Genomic DNA, 12,607 nt, shown 5'->3' on the forward strand with positions numbered 1-12,607 from the left:
TGGGGAGAACGTTACAGGATGCGGCACCAGAGGATGGGGAGAGCCAGCGGCTGTACCCCAAGTCGGGTGCAGAGTCAGGTTCTCTTACTGTTTGTGGCCCCTGGGACCCTGACAATGCCCTCTCTTCCTCAGGTCAAGAGAAAGGATTCCTGAGTCCAGCTCCAAAAGCGTATCCTGAGTTCATAATCCTCACCCCGGATTCTCCTTTACATGCTTCCAGCCTGTGTTTCTAAAAGCGTGATTCTCTCTCCGCCTCTTATCTCCTTCCTGCCGGGTTATCTGTCCCTTCGCCCCACTTCCCTGTGGATTGAGCTCCTCAGCCCTGACACTGAAAGAGACTAAAACAATAAAAAGCGTCATGCCAGGCCTGTCTGTGTCTCAGAAGTGTCTGTGAAGTTCTGCCCTCCAAAGACCTAGCAAAGGCACCACCCCTCTGGCACATGAAACCACTGACCCTTCTTCCTAAGTGATGCTGCTTCCTCCTGTTCATCCTGAGGGAGGATGGGCTCCCTGATTCACACCAGCCATTCCAGGCTCCCGGTGTGTGGGGTTGGTCTGCAGGGTAAGGAGCTGGGCACAAGAGAGCCCTAACCCCACCTTGGCATGGGGCACAGGGCAGGGCAACCTGTGTGTTGGAATGCTTGGTCATTTCTCAATTCGAGACTCAAGTTTCATTTATTATGCATTTAGGTTTTATCCACGTCTGTTCTTAATGCCTCCTTCAGACCTAGCTCCAGTCTGCCTATCTAGAAGAATCCCGAAGAAGGCACAGAGTTGAAACCCCTGATAAGTGAAGTCCAGAGATCTCACAGAAGTGGGGCATGTGGAGGCAGGCCCTGGGGGAGGGGGGAGGTGGGGTCCGGTAGGGGCTGAGGTGTGACACCTGAGTGACCCTTCGCTCAGTGGGATGGAGAGCGGGCCACCCCAAATGCTGCCCGTCAAGCACATCCGCCTGGGCAGAGACAGTTATCTTCCTGGGGTAAACTCTGGGTTCACAAGCAAATCACAGTCACTGCGGTAGAACATTGCACCAGGGGAAGGGAGGGATGCACCAGGGGAAAGAAGGCACAGACTGGTGAGAGAGACCGGAGATAAGCTGGCTTAGGCAGAAAGGGGTGAGAAGGAAGTCTGAAAGCTGAGAAAGATTGAGGAAGGTGGCATCCCTTTTTGGTAGCCTGCTTGGTTCCAGACTTGGGGCTGGACGAGGCACAAGGGTGCCCCAGTTCATCCCCACGGTGACCCTAGAAACAGGTGTCATTCTCCCTACTCCACTGGTAAGGAAGCCACCGTTCGCAGATCAAATGGCTGGTAAGCCGGGAAACTGCGGCACATTCTTTTGAAGATGGAAATTCAGGAAGCTCTTTCCAAGTAGTGGCCAGAGGGGTGTGACTGTCCCCGGGTGACGTTGGAGTAGCTGCCCCCAACCTCCAGCCCAAGACCCACAGTAACAGAGTAAAGGGACCTTGATCCCTGGGTGTATTTGTTTCTTAGCATTGCAGTAACAAAGAACCACAAACCTGATGGTTTTAACAGTAGAAATTTATTCTCTCACTGTTCTGAAGGCCAGAAGGCCAAAACCAACGCGTGGGCAGTGCCGCATCCCTTTTTAGAAGCTCCAGGGGGGAGAATCTTCTCTGCTTCTTCCCACCTCTGGCATTCTTGGTGGCCCTTGGCTGTGACAGCATCCTTCCAACTTTAGGCCTGTCTGCATATCACCTTCTTCCCATGTTCTTGGGCCTGGATTTCCCCCTTATTTTTTCCTATTACAACACAAGTCGTTGGATTTAGGACACACCCTGAATTCAGAAGGATTTCATCCCGAGATGAAAAGTTTACATCTGCAAAGACCTTGTTTACAAATTGGGTCACATTCTGGGATTCTGGATGGGCATGAATTCTGGGGGGACGCTATTCATCCCACTGCACTGAGTGTCTAGGAACCGGGGAGGGGGGTGGTTAAGGGTTCTCTAGACCCAGCTCACACAGGCCGGAAAAGGACATGGCCCAGGGCGGGGGTGACCCTGGGAATGCCTCACACGCCTGCAATTTCCCATCAGTTGTAATTATTTCTAGATTTCTCAAACAGCAGCAGTTTTTTAGTTGTTGTTCATTTGTTTTTATAATGACTAAGAAGCCCCAAAATGGGGGGGTTTAGGTCCTAGACCAGTACCTAGAAGAGCAGCACCTCCCATGCTTAGACAGGCATGGCTCTTCCTCACGAAGGTGGGCCAGGGACAGTAGGCACAGAAGGGACAAGAATGTGCCTCGGAGAGAGGAGGGTGTTGTGTGGGCCAGAGGGGGTGGCCGGGGACAGGGCATCGAGGACAGGCATTTGTGGGCGCAGAGAAGTGAGGGGGACTGAGCAAGAGCAGGACAGAGATGGAGGGGAGGTGGGAAGAGGAGATCCCCCCCACAGGAAATGGGGCCTGCAGGCTTGGTGATCCTCATAGGGGGCCTGCTGAGCAGGGGCACTGGCAGCTGGGAGGATGTGGGCGGAGGTGAGGACCCAAGGAATGTCCTCTGGAGGATGAATGAGCCTCTACCTGCCCGCTCCAGGAGACGTAATAGAGATGGAGAAAGTTACAAATGTCATCTAGTCCCCACCCCACAGCCCGCTTGACCCAAGGAGAGCCTCCTTCCCCAAATCTTTACAGCTGCTTTCTTGTCTCCCTCAGACAACACCCCCCAGCTCCCCAGTATTCAACTCCCAGCACTAGGAAGTTAACTTCTTCTGCCTCTGTCCCTCTCTCTGGTTTCTAAGTAGGTCTTTCGGAACCAATACTGGGCATCCCATCCATCCTTCCCCAGGTGAAACTGAGCAAAGACAGGTTAGATGTAAGGCAATCCTAACATTTATTGCATGAACGGGGACACTACTGAGAGCGAGAGACGGGATTCTGGGACAAAGGAGGTGAATAAGGATTGTCCCAGCAAAGTAGGATATGTGGCCTTTCCAATTAAAGGGGCTCCCAAGTGGGGTGCCTGGTGGCTCAGTCGGTTAGGCATCCGACTTCGGCTCAGGTCATGATCTCGTGGTCTGTGAGTTTGAGCCCTGCGTTGGGCTCTGTGCTGACAGCTCGGAGCCTGGAGCCTGCTTCAGATTGTGTCTCCCTCTCTCTCTGTCCCTCCCCAGCTTGTGTTCTCTCTTTCGCAAAAATAAATAATTTTTTTTAATTTTTTAAAAAATAAAAATAAAGGGGCCCCCAAAGAGTTTCTGGGTTCAGAGTTATCCCTGTAATGGGACAGCACTGAAGCAACTCATCATTGGCCCAGGCCTGTCTGCCTGTTCCAACCCAAGGTTCACTTAAACTTCATCCCATTGAAGAAACCTGTGGGCAGAAGGTAATCTAGGGACAAACTCCACAAGTGAGACCAGTACAGGGGCAAAACATGCTTACTGAATGAAGAAACTTAGAAGCAAAACATCTCTAGGAGGATGTCCAGGGCCCCCAAGTTCTCACCATCGCTGGGACACAGCCGGACTCGTCATGGGCAGCTCCCCAGGAGAAGAACCTCAACCCTGTGACCTTTAGAGATTTACTTAGAAATTAAGAGGGAAAAGGGAGCATCCAACTGGTCATGTAATCAGAAGAACATCCTGGTGGGGGATGAGATTCCTATGGAGAAGGGCTGCTCAAGCCACTGTCACTTGCCCAGAAGAATTTTTCTATCAGCACAAGTATCCGTCAAAGACCCACACACCTTCCTACTGCATGGCTCATGGCCAAGCTACACAGGCTGGGCAACGGGGATGGGGGAAGAAGGTGCTGGGACCACCCAAGAGACAAAGATGTTTTTTCTCTCTTAAGTAAATAACTAGGGAGGAGGGAGGGGGGAGAAGAAAGAGAATAGGATTGTAGAACAAGGTGGGGGGAAGATCCTGATAGATACTAATATATCCATTTCCTGCCATAAGACATTTCCTTATTATTCTTCTTCCATAGGGACCCAGGGAAGGGCAGCCTGACTGATCTCAGCCCCTAACAGTCAGTGTGACACATAGCCCTAAATGTCCTATGTAGGAGGAGCATTCATGAGATCATGGATGTGAGAACGGAGGACTGGTACTTGAGCCCTCTCTTGAAACTATACGTGTACCACAAAAACACGCTCATGCCTACACATATTTTCATTTAGGGGTGCTAGCAGATGCTGGTGGAGATCACAAATGGCTACAACACCCATATCAATTCTCAGCATGACGCCTGACATATGGATGGATTGCTCTTCTGCTCACCCACTGACCTCTTCTCAAACTTTCATCACCCGGTTCACTTTTGCCCCGTCCATGGAAATTACTCTATGCCCGTATAAGACACAGAGCCTGGAAGGCCATAAAGCCTGGACAATTTTAATTATGGTTCATTCCCATTGCTTGTGGCAGACTCCCATAGTTACCAGAAGGGTGACTGCTTGGCCTTAATAACCCATAATCTGAGATGTTAACCAAACAAAATGTTTCCTGCCTCAGTCCACAGTTGGATATCCTCCCCTCCCATCTTGGAGACTTTCTTCTCTCGAGCTGTGTTTATGGAGCTGAGGTCCCCGGGTTCCTTAACATAATATACCTGTCTGTTTCTCTTTCGGGTTTACTGTGACAGCACCGAACCATGTCCTGAATCATGTCCTTCCAACAGAGGACATAGTCTCTGCTCACCACATGCCCACAGTCCCAATTACATTGGGACTCTCCTCCATTTCCACCCACTATCTTTACTTTTTTGTACTTCACTCCTAATAGGGTTCCCTCCTTGGGAAACATGGGGTCCCAGAGATCAGTGAGTGGATCTGTATGTCAACAAGAAGGACCTGAAAATGAGCCCACGGCTGTGACTATCTCCCCAGGATAGTGTCATCAGCCAGCTCTAACTTATCTCAGCTGTCCTCCGTGAGTATGAAGTGTGGTCTTCACAGGAGACTGAACCCCAGGGCCCTATTGCTTCCCAGTCAAACTCATTGACATAAAGAAGTGGTTTTTAAGATAGTGGCTTGAGGGTGGTCCTGGGCATGACCACTCCTGCCCAAGTCCTGGGCCACTCCAGCGATTCCAGCTCGGTCCTCTGGAACCCTCACTCCCACGGTAAGACTTCTTCTTGACTGGGGCGGGGAATCATATACACTCTGGGTGGTAAGAAAGCATGCACTGCAGTCTTGCACCCCCCCAGTTATGCTTGACCTGTCCTGGGAACAGAGAACCCCCCATCTGAGCAGGCCATTTCATCACCGGATGGCTCTCATGAAGAATTCTATCCTGTTTGCGTATCCATCCATCCCGTTGTAGCGCCCCTCGTTGGCCATCATGGTGCTCCCATGAGAACACTTCCTGTGACAGCTAGCAAGCCCACCCCAGCTGAGTCCACACGTCTGTGAGAGAATGAGCAGAACCCTTAAAAGCTTGAGCGTGCAGCGGAGGGAAAGCATACAGCAGAGAGAGGAGAACAGGATGACAACAAAGAATATAGACTTTTAAGCCAAAGACACCGAGGTTCCAGCCTCAGCTCTGCTCTTATCAGCTATACGATCACGTTGGAGACTCGGCTTCCCTTCCAATAAAATGGGCTGAATCACAACCCTGACTTCATAAGGTGGCTTCATCTTATTAACGCACACGCTATGCATCGCACAGGATGTTTTCCTCAGGTGGCCCAGTTTGGAGCACTTCCGACTCTCCCCAGCCCAGCCACCCTCTTCTGAAAACATTTATGTTTGTTTTTACCCTCCCACTTTTCTAAAAGCGTGGTGCTCGGCCCGGAAGGCAGCACCAGGTGGGCTCTGACCTACATAGGGGAGAGAGAGAGCTCTGCCTCCTCAGTTTCGATGCCGTCCACACTGGGTCCGTTAGGGCAATGTTCAACATCCTGTACCCACTCGCAGAGCTCACTTTTGACTCAGACCCTGGGTCTTTCTCACAGGTCTTGCAAATGAGCCATATGCTGCTTTCCTGTGTGCAGACCTTTGCTCTTCTCTTTCTGGGGCAGGGGGGCGGGCGGAGGAGGGGAAACAGGAAGACTTGTTTCATTTTATCGCAGTTCGTCAGCTCATCTCTCCAACCCATCTAGTTTCTGAGGAGTCTAAAGCTGTGGTCATCGTATTCACCCCTCCCTCCAACTGCCACTCAGGTCTGACCGTTGCGCCTTTCTCGTCCTTACACAAGTGGCTCATGACGTTCATAGCGAGATCACAGCTCAGTATGGAGCCCACGTTCCTCTGAGCTTCGTCTGAGATCCAGGAGCTGCTCTGACACAGAGCATTCGCTTCTGGTCCCCCTCCGTCCGCAGCCGCGTGGCCCTGGACAGCTCATGTCGCTTCCTGTGCCTCCATCTCCTCGTCTGTGAAGTAACGAGATGGGGTAGAGTGATGTCTAAATAATCTTCAAACTCCGCTCTTCTGATTCGGTGATCCGAGGTCTGCAGGCCCCGAATCACCATGAGGGAGATAACTCAGGGGATCTAAGTTCTCCCTAGACCCGAATCACTCACTGAGCCACCGAGCCTCAGAGGCTGCCTCTGGTGTGAGGGGGATGGGCTGACCCGGGAACCCCGTGCTAACAACCGGCACCTGGAGCCTGACACCTGTTCCCTGGCCCTCCTCCAGGAAAGAGGCCAGGCCCCGGAGGAGGAGAAGAAACTAGTGTTGAAAGGACAGTGGCCTGGAATCAAAGGCAGGAAGTAAAGAGATGCAGGTTGGGGTCTTTGAGGAGACAACTGGGGCAGGTTTGGGGGTGTCTGAGCCCAGTGCGGGCTGCTGAGCTGTTTATCTCTGAGCAACATCAGCCCAAGTAACAACAGACACCCACCTGCCCCTGGAGCATCTCAGGGACTCACAACAGGATGTGGTTTGACATTTACCAGGTCCTGCATCTGGGGGCCTGTGAAAGTCCTTCCCCCCACCACCCGCCCTCTGAGGACCACGAGAACCACACTCACCACATCCCCATCCCGCCCCCACCCCTTCCCTGCCACTCTTTCTACCTGGGCCTCAGATGAGCACCCTGGTGGTGGAAAATACAACTACAGAGAGGAGAGGAAAACCCCTCTGGAGGGGGAATCTAGGCACCTGAGTGTCCCATGCAGACCTCCCCGCCCCCAACCCGGCATCTACACCTGCTGGAGGCAGACCCCCCCTCACCCCCCGCCCCAGCAGAGGCCGCAGGGGGCACCTTGGAGATAGTGAGGAATGAAAACAGCTTGCAAAACTGCTCTGACCCAACTGGGGTCCCTTCTGGCCCCACATCCCTCAGGCAACTCCCTCCTCCCACCTGTCCCCTAAATGGGCCCCCACCCCCGCTTGTGCCCCCCCAACTTCCTTCCAGTCATCTAATGAGAGGGGCTAATGAGTCACAGGAAAAAGAGCCCTAGATAATCAACAGACTGAAAATGGATGGTCCCTGGGTATCTGGGCAGGTGTCTGTGTGCCTGACTCCCTGGGTTTCTCGAAGCATCGTCCCCTACTGCTAAGATCTGCGAGGTCTGCGTGACAGATATTTTCTACCCCATCTGGGGAAGAGGAGGAGGGAGACCTGAGTGCAGAGACAACAGAAAACCAGAGAGAGACAATACCCTGAAGGAGGGACTAGGAAATGACAGGCTCTACAACAGGCCAAGCCGGCTTTGCAGCAGCTCACAGGGCTGGGACATGCTCAACCCAAAGCATATAATCCTGGACAAAAAGACGAAGCAGCCCAATTTCAGTGTCACCAGCTCCCCAAACCTGGGCCTTCCCCATCTTCCTTGGCTAGAGAGAGGCCCCGGCTTTCTTCCTATCGGTCCCAGGAGTGCGTGGAGTTTTGCTGGCCACCAGCGTGTAGCTTGGGGTCTTCCACATGTCGGTGGCCTAGGAATGACAAGCGTGGGAATGGTTTTCCTGACACACCTCCAGAGTCCGCCAAGAACGGGGTCCTGGCACCTCTCCTAGAGAGGAGGCAGCTTCCTCTGCCCCAGGCGTAAGTGAGACTGGTGACTTCCTGGCGGGAGATGGTGTCTGGGCTGCTTTCTTCTGTCCCCTGAAATTAAGGCGACTGTAGATCTCCGAGCCCTTAGACATGGGGAAACCGTTAAGGATGAGGACTCATAGTCATGACTAGGGCAGGAACGTGGAGGATAGGAATTTGTCTTGATGAATTTGGATGGTTTTCGAGTCTCTCCTCGACTAGCCTCCCCTGACCTGCTAATGTCCTCTCGTCTCCCTGTCGCTCGGTGCAATGATCAGAGCTGTTCACTCACGGCTTTCCTGGAACTCACGATATCCACTGGGACCTCCACATTTCTACTGAAACAGACTCTGGCTGAGAATGACATTCTGTTTATCTAAATACTAGACTCCTAAAAACCTAACACTCGCTAAAATTCTATCTCCCTCATGAGGTTTTCCAGAACTTCTGAATATCTTATAGGAATGAAAAATCTGTCTTAACCCTCCTACCAACTCCACCTGACGAGTGGTGATTACCTGGAACCCTTTCAGTTAGGAAGGATTCTGAAGCTGCATAAAACCCCACCAGAAAGCACCCCTATCGGAATGGGTACCACACAGGATGAAAATTTCGCGGGCTTGCCATCTGAGTGTGCTCAGCGTTTTAAAATATTTAATACATAGCTTAAAATTTAATGTTTTTTTTTAAAAAAATAAGTCTTTCTTTTGGGTGAGTTGGAATCAAAATATCTTGTAAGCTAAAAGAGGAAAATAATATCCGTTGAAAATCAGACCCTATAATAGGGCTTTATAACATGACATCACCTCATTTAATATACTTAATCCAATCAGTTTGACAGTTGAGGAAAGAGAAATGATATAATTCGCCCAAGGTTAAGACAACTAGTAAATTTAGCCTCAAAAACTAAATGCCTTAAAAATATACAGACAGTGAAAAGATCAGGAAAAGAGGGGAGAAGTCAACAGGTGAAGTTCAGGAGATCTGGGACAGTAAGACTGTTTACAGGACACTGCCATGGGGAATACAGGACACAGTATATTTGTCAAAAACCATAGACAGGTAAGACATAAAAAGTAACAGGGGCGCCTGGGTGGCTCAGTCAGTTGAGTGTCCGACTTCGGCTCAGGTCGTGATTTCACGGTTGATGGGTTCAAGCCCTGCATCGGGCTCTATGCCGACAGCTCAGAGCCTGGAGCCTGCTTCGGATTCTGTGTCTCCCTCTCTCTGCCCCTGCCCCACTCTCACTCTGTTTCTCTCTCGCGCTCTCTCAAAAATAAATAAAATTTTTTTAAAACGTAACAAATATACCACACCAATGTCAGATGTTAATAACAGGAAACAGGGGGATCAGAGGAACAAATGTGAGAACTTTCTCTGTTATCTGCTCAGTTTTTGTGTGAAACTAAGCCTGTTCTAAAGTCTATTAACTCCAAGTTATCAGACAGCACTGTTTCGGGGAGAGATCCAATTCCACCAACGTTCCATAATCAGTTAACAAATAAACATTGGCTTGAAACATCGTTTACTCTTCAATGTGAACCAAACTTGTGCCGTACAAGCATCTTTCCTTTTGTGGTCATGGCATTACTGATTGCTTTCGTCAATTAATATTCTCACACATGGGGAAAAAAGCAAACCAAGAGCCTTGATTAAAACCATGCTGTGACTAGGCCCAGCACCGTCTTGAGGGCACTACATTTTTTTCTTTTTTGATCCCTGTGATGGCTCAGAGTGCCCAGCACATAATAGCTGCTTAATACGTAAGTAGATACTGAAGGGGCGATAGGAGCCCCGGGGCATTATTAAATACCGTCTCCAACCCTACCCGTCTCTGTCTCAGATTTCCCTCTGCAGATCGAATGATGCTGAAAATAAAAACAAATGTCTGAATTGTCCCAGATGAAGTGATCCCAGGGACAGAGTATTTTAAGATTCTTGTGCCCCCTCGTGGAGCACAAGGGACATTAGAAAAGAAAACCTTGTTAAGAATAAGGAGGACGAGGGACGAATGAGGGACTCAGGGATGAGGAAGGAAGTTTGGTTGCCAGGGAAACCGTGGCATCTCTTCCCAGCCACCCCCAGAAGCCTTTTCCTCTCCTTCATGCTCATCCAAATAATTTCTCTTTTTAGGGTTTTAGCATCATACACGCGTGCCCTCGTCATTTTCCTGTCTCTTGTATCTCTTTGGTCACCATCTGCTTCTCTGCTCCCTCTTTCGCTACAAGGGAAGGGATGAGACACAGTGGAAGACGAATTAAAAAGCCCAAAATCCAAATCAATAGTCAAAATCCCTCAGTGTGGTTTCTGCTCCTAACAAATGCGCACTTCCAGCCGACATGAGAACAGTCGGCTGAAAGCCTTGGCCCCTCCCCGCCGCAAAGCCTCACCCAAGCTCCCCCAAGATGTCTACTTGCCACAGAAAGATCAACAAAAGGAGACTCTCCAGGTGACTGAAATTAACCAAGTAAGTCACCTGAGTCGGCATCTTCATAATTGTCCACCTGTCTGCCACCACACCACATCCCGCTGCAGGTGTTTCCCGACTCTCTCACTCCCCAGTGTGGACAGACGGGACTTTGAGAGAACAGGGTGTGAGGCAGGGTCCAGCTCACTTTGAGGGCTGGAGGGTAACAGCCTAGGCTTAGGCATCCGTACACTGGGGACTTGACCGTGTGTGTGCAATTCGCAGGGCCCACACGCGAATACGTTTCTCTTCTCCCTGAGAACTTAGTGAAGGAGAATCTGGCTGGATTCTGTTGTTCTCATATTGGCTGACAATCAGAAACCCAAATATCCTCCGCCCAACCCCAGGGGGAGGGCTCCCGGAGAGGGTGGGGTTTTTGCACAAATGTCTACCTCACCCGGCTCAGTGTGAGACTCCAGGCGCAGAGGTAGAAGCCAGAGTCACTGAGGAGGAGCTTCTGAGAACTCAAGATGAACTGGCCGTCCTGGGGCCTGGAGGCTGTGAAGTTCCGTGGTGCCTCAGGGTCTACCTGGCCAATATTTAGGGAGTGGAAGAGCAGCTGGGGGGGCCCTCCCTCGGCCTGCCGGTACCAATATAGATAAGGGTTTGATTCCCCCTTCACGATGCACTCCAGGGAGAGCGGGCTGCCCACAAGCTGCACCTTGACAGGTGGCCATTGGTGGATGGTCTGAGCGCTGACACCTGAGGGAAATATGAAAGGCCACTTAGAGTGGAGGATCCCAGCCAAGCTTGCCTTCCTGCCTGACGTAGGGGAGGCTCAGGCCCTCCCATGGCTCGGGCACGTGGGATCCATCAAAAAGAGTAGACTGCACCCTCCCTCTGGCCAAGGGCGCACAGGGACACTGGACAAGGGGAGACCACGAGAGCAAACTCCTTCCCAGAGGATAGAGAAAACTAAAATTCAGCATGCCAGCCCCTGGGATTCAAGTCCCATATTTATTCCAGAAAATGGAAGGAATGTACCAAAGAGGTCAATCCGACAGCTGAGGCTCTGGATGCATGGGGTTGGCGTGAGGGCTTGAGGGGAGGCTTGCCAGAGAGAGCGGTACCCACCTAAGAAAGTGCCCAGGAGAAGGGCAAGGAGACAGCAGGACATAGTTCAAGCCAGCCTCCGCTCATCTGGTACGGGTGGGCTCATCTGGGCCAGAGCTGTGGCTGTGGGGCCCCTCCCTCTCGCAGACCTGTTGCCACAGAACAGAGCGCTCATTTCCCCTCAAGCTGGGGCGGAAATGAGGCTGGTCTTTTCTTAAGTGTGTGATGAATCACCCCATCCTCCCTGGGAACCAGCTTTACCCTGCACTGGTTATCTTTATTGAAATCCTGCAAGTCCTAGTATGTAAATATATTTAATGACTCATTATTTCCCTGTAAACAACAGATGACTCTCTGGCTCCCCCTGGAGACCATCGAGAAGCTTCGAAACCATCAGAGAAAGCGTGACCCTGGCAGGACGATGAAAAGAGATCTCAGTCTCTGAAGCTGGAAACCGGCTTTAGGACATGTCACCTGGGTGGCTGGAAAGGACACCAAAGCGGATCACAGCTCAAGAGATTTAGGTCTTCAGGGTATTCAAAGCAAAAAAAGGCTCAGTTCTGAGGGAAGGAAGCTGTTCTGACAGCCAACCGAGGGATCTGCAACCTCCTCGTCCCTGGCAGACAGAATCTGAGACCTGGACAGGCAGAGTCAACTACTGAACCCATCAAAGTTAGAACCTAGGTTCCGTGTGCCTCTAAGGACCTCACTAGATCTAATTTATGCTCCAAAATGCAACACGAGTAGTGAAAACGTCATGGGGACTTAGGATCAAACAGATTGGGGTTCAAATCACAGCCCTACCTCTTTCTGGTTTAGGAACTCTTAGAAAGTCCTGATCTTCAATTCTGTCATCTACAAAAGTAAAAGGAGTATAACACTTACAAACTGGTTGAAAGATGCATGTTGCCGGGTATAGACAACTCTTACAAGGGTTGGCTGTTTTTTGAAGTCCAGGGAAAGCCTGTGCCTGCAGTAGACGAGAAGATTTACAGTGGGGTGGGATGGGGGTGGGGGGCTGAGGGAATGACAGAGAAGCAAGAAGCATTGCCAGACCATCAGTTCATAGTAGCTAAGGCTGAGAATCTGCTAGGCAGCTGGTAGAACCTCATTCTGCTGAAATGAGTCGTAAGACCCCAAGATGGCGGGAAGATGGC

The 12,607-nt window shown here is 50.9% G+C and overlaps 1 gene segment (V, D, J or C); it reads right to left on the reverse strand.

Moving 5' to 3' along the window:
* Window positions 1–8,636: 8,636 nt before the first annotated feature.
* On the reverse strand, window positions 8,637–11,683 carry LOC125930255 (T cell receptor beta variable 30-like). The segment is given in 2 exon segments: window positions 8,637–11,099; window positions 11,472–11,683. Coding segments are annotated over 2 exon segments (357 nt in total).
* Between the last annotated feature and the right edge of the window lie 924 nt (window positions 11,684–12,607).

This window comes from Panthera uncia, chromosome A2 (genome assembly GCF_023721935.1).
Source record: "Panthera uncia isolate 11264 chromosome A2, Puncia_PCG_1.0, whole genome shotgun sequence".
Taxonomy (NCBI): Eukaryota; Metazoa; Chordata; class Mammalia; order Carnivora; family Felidae; genus Panthera; species Panthera uncia.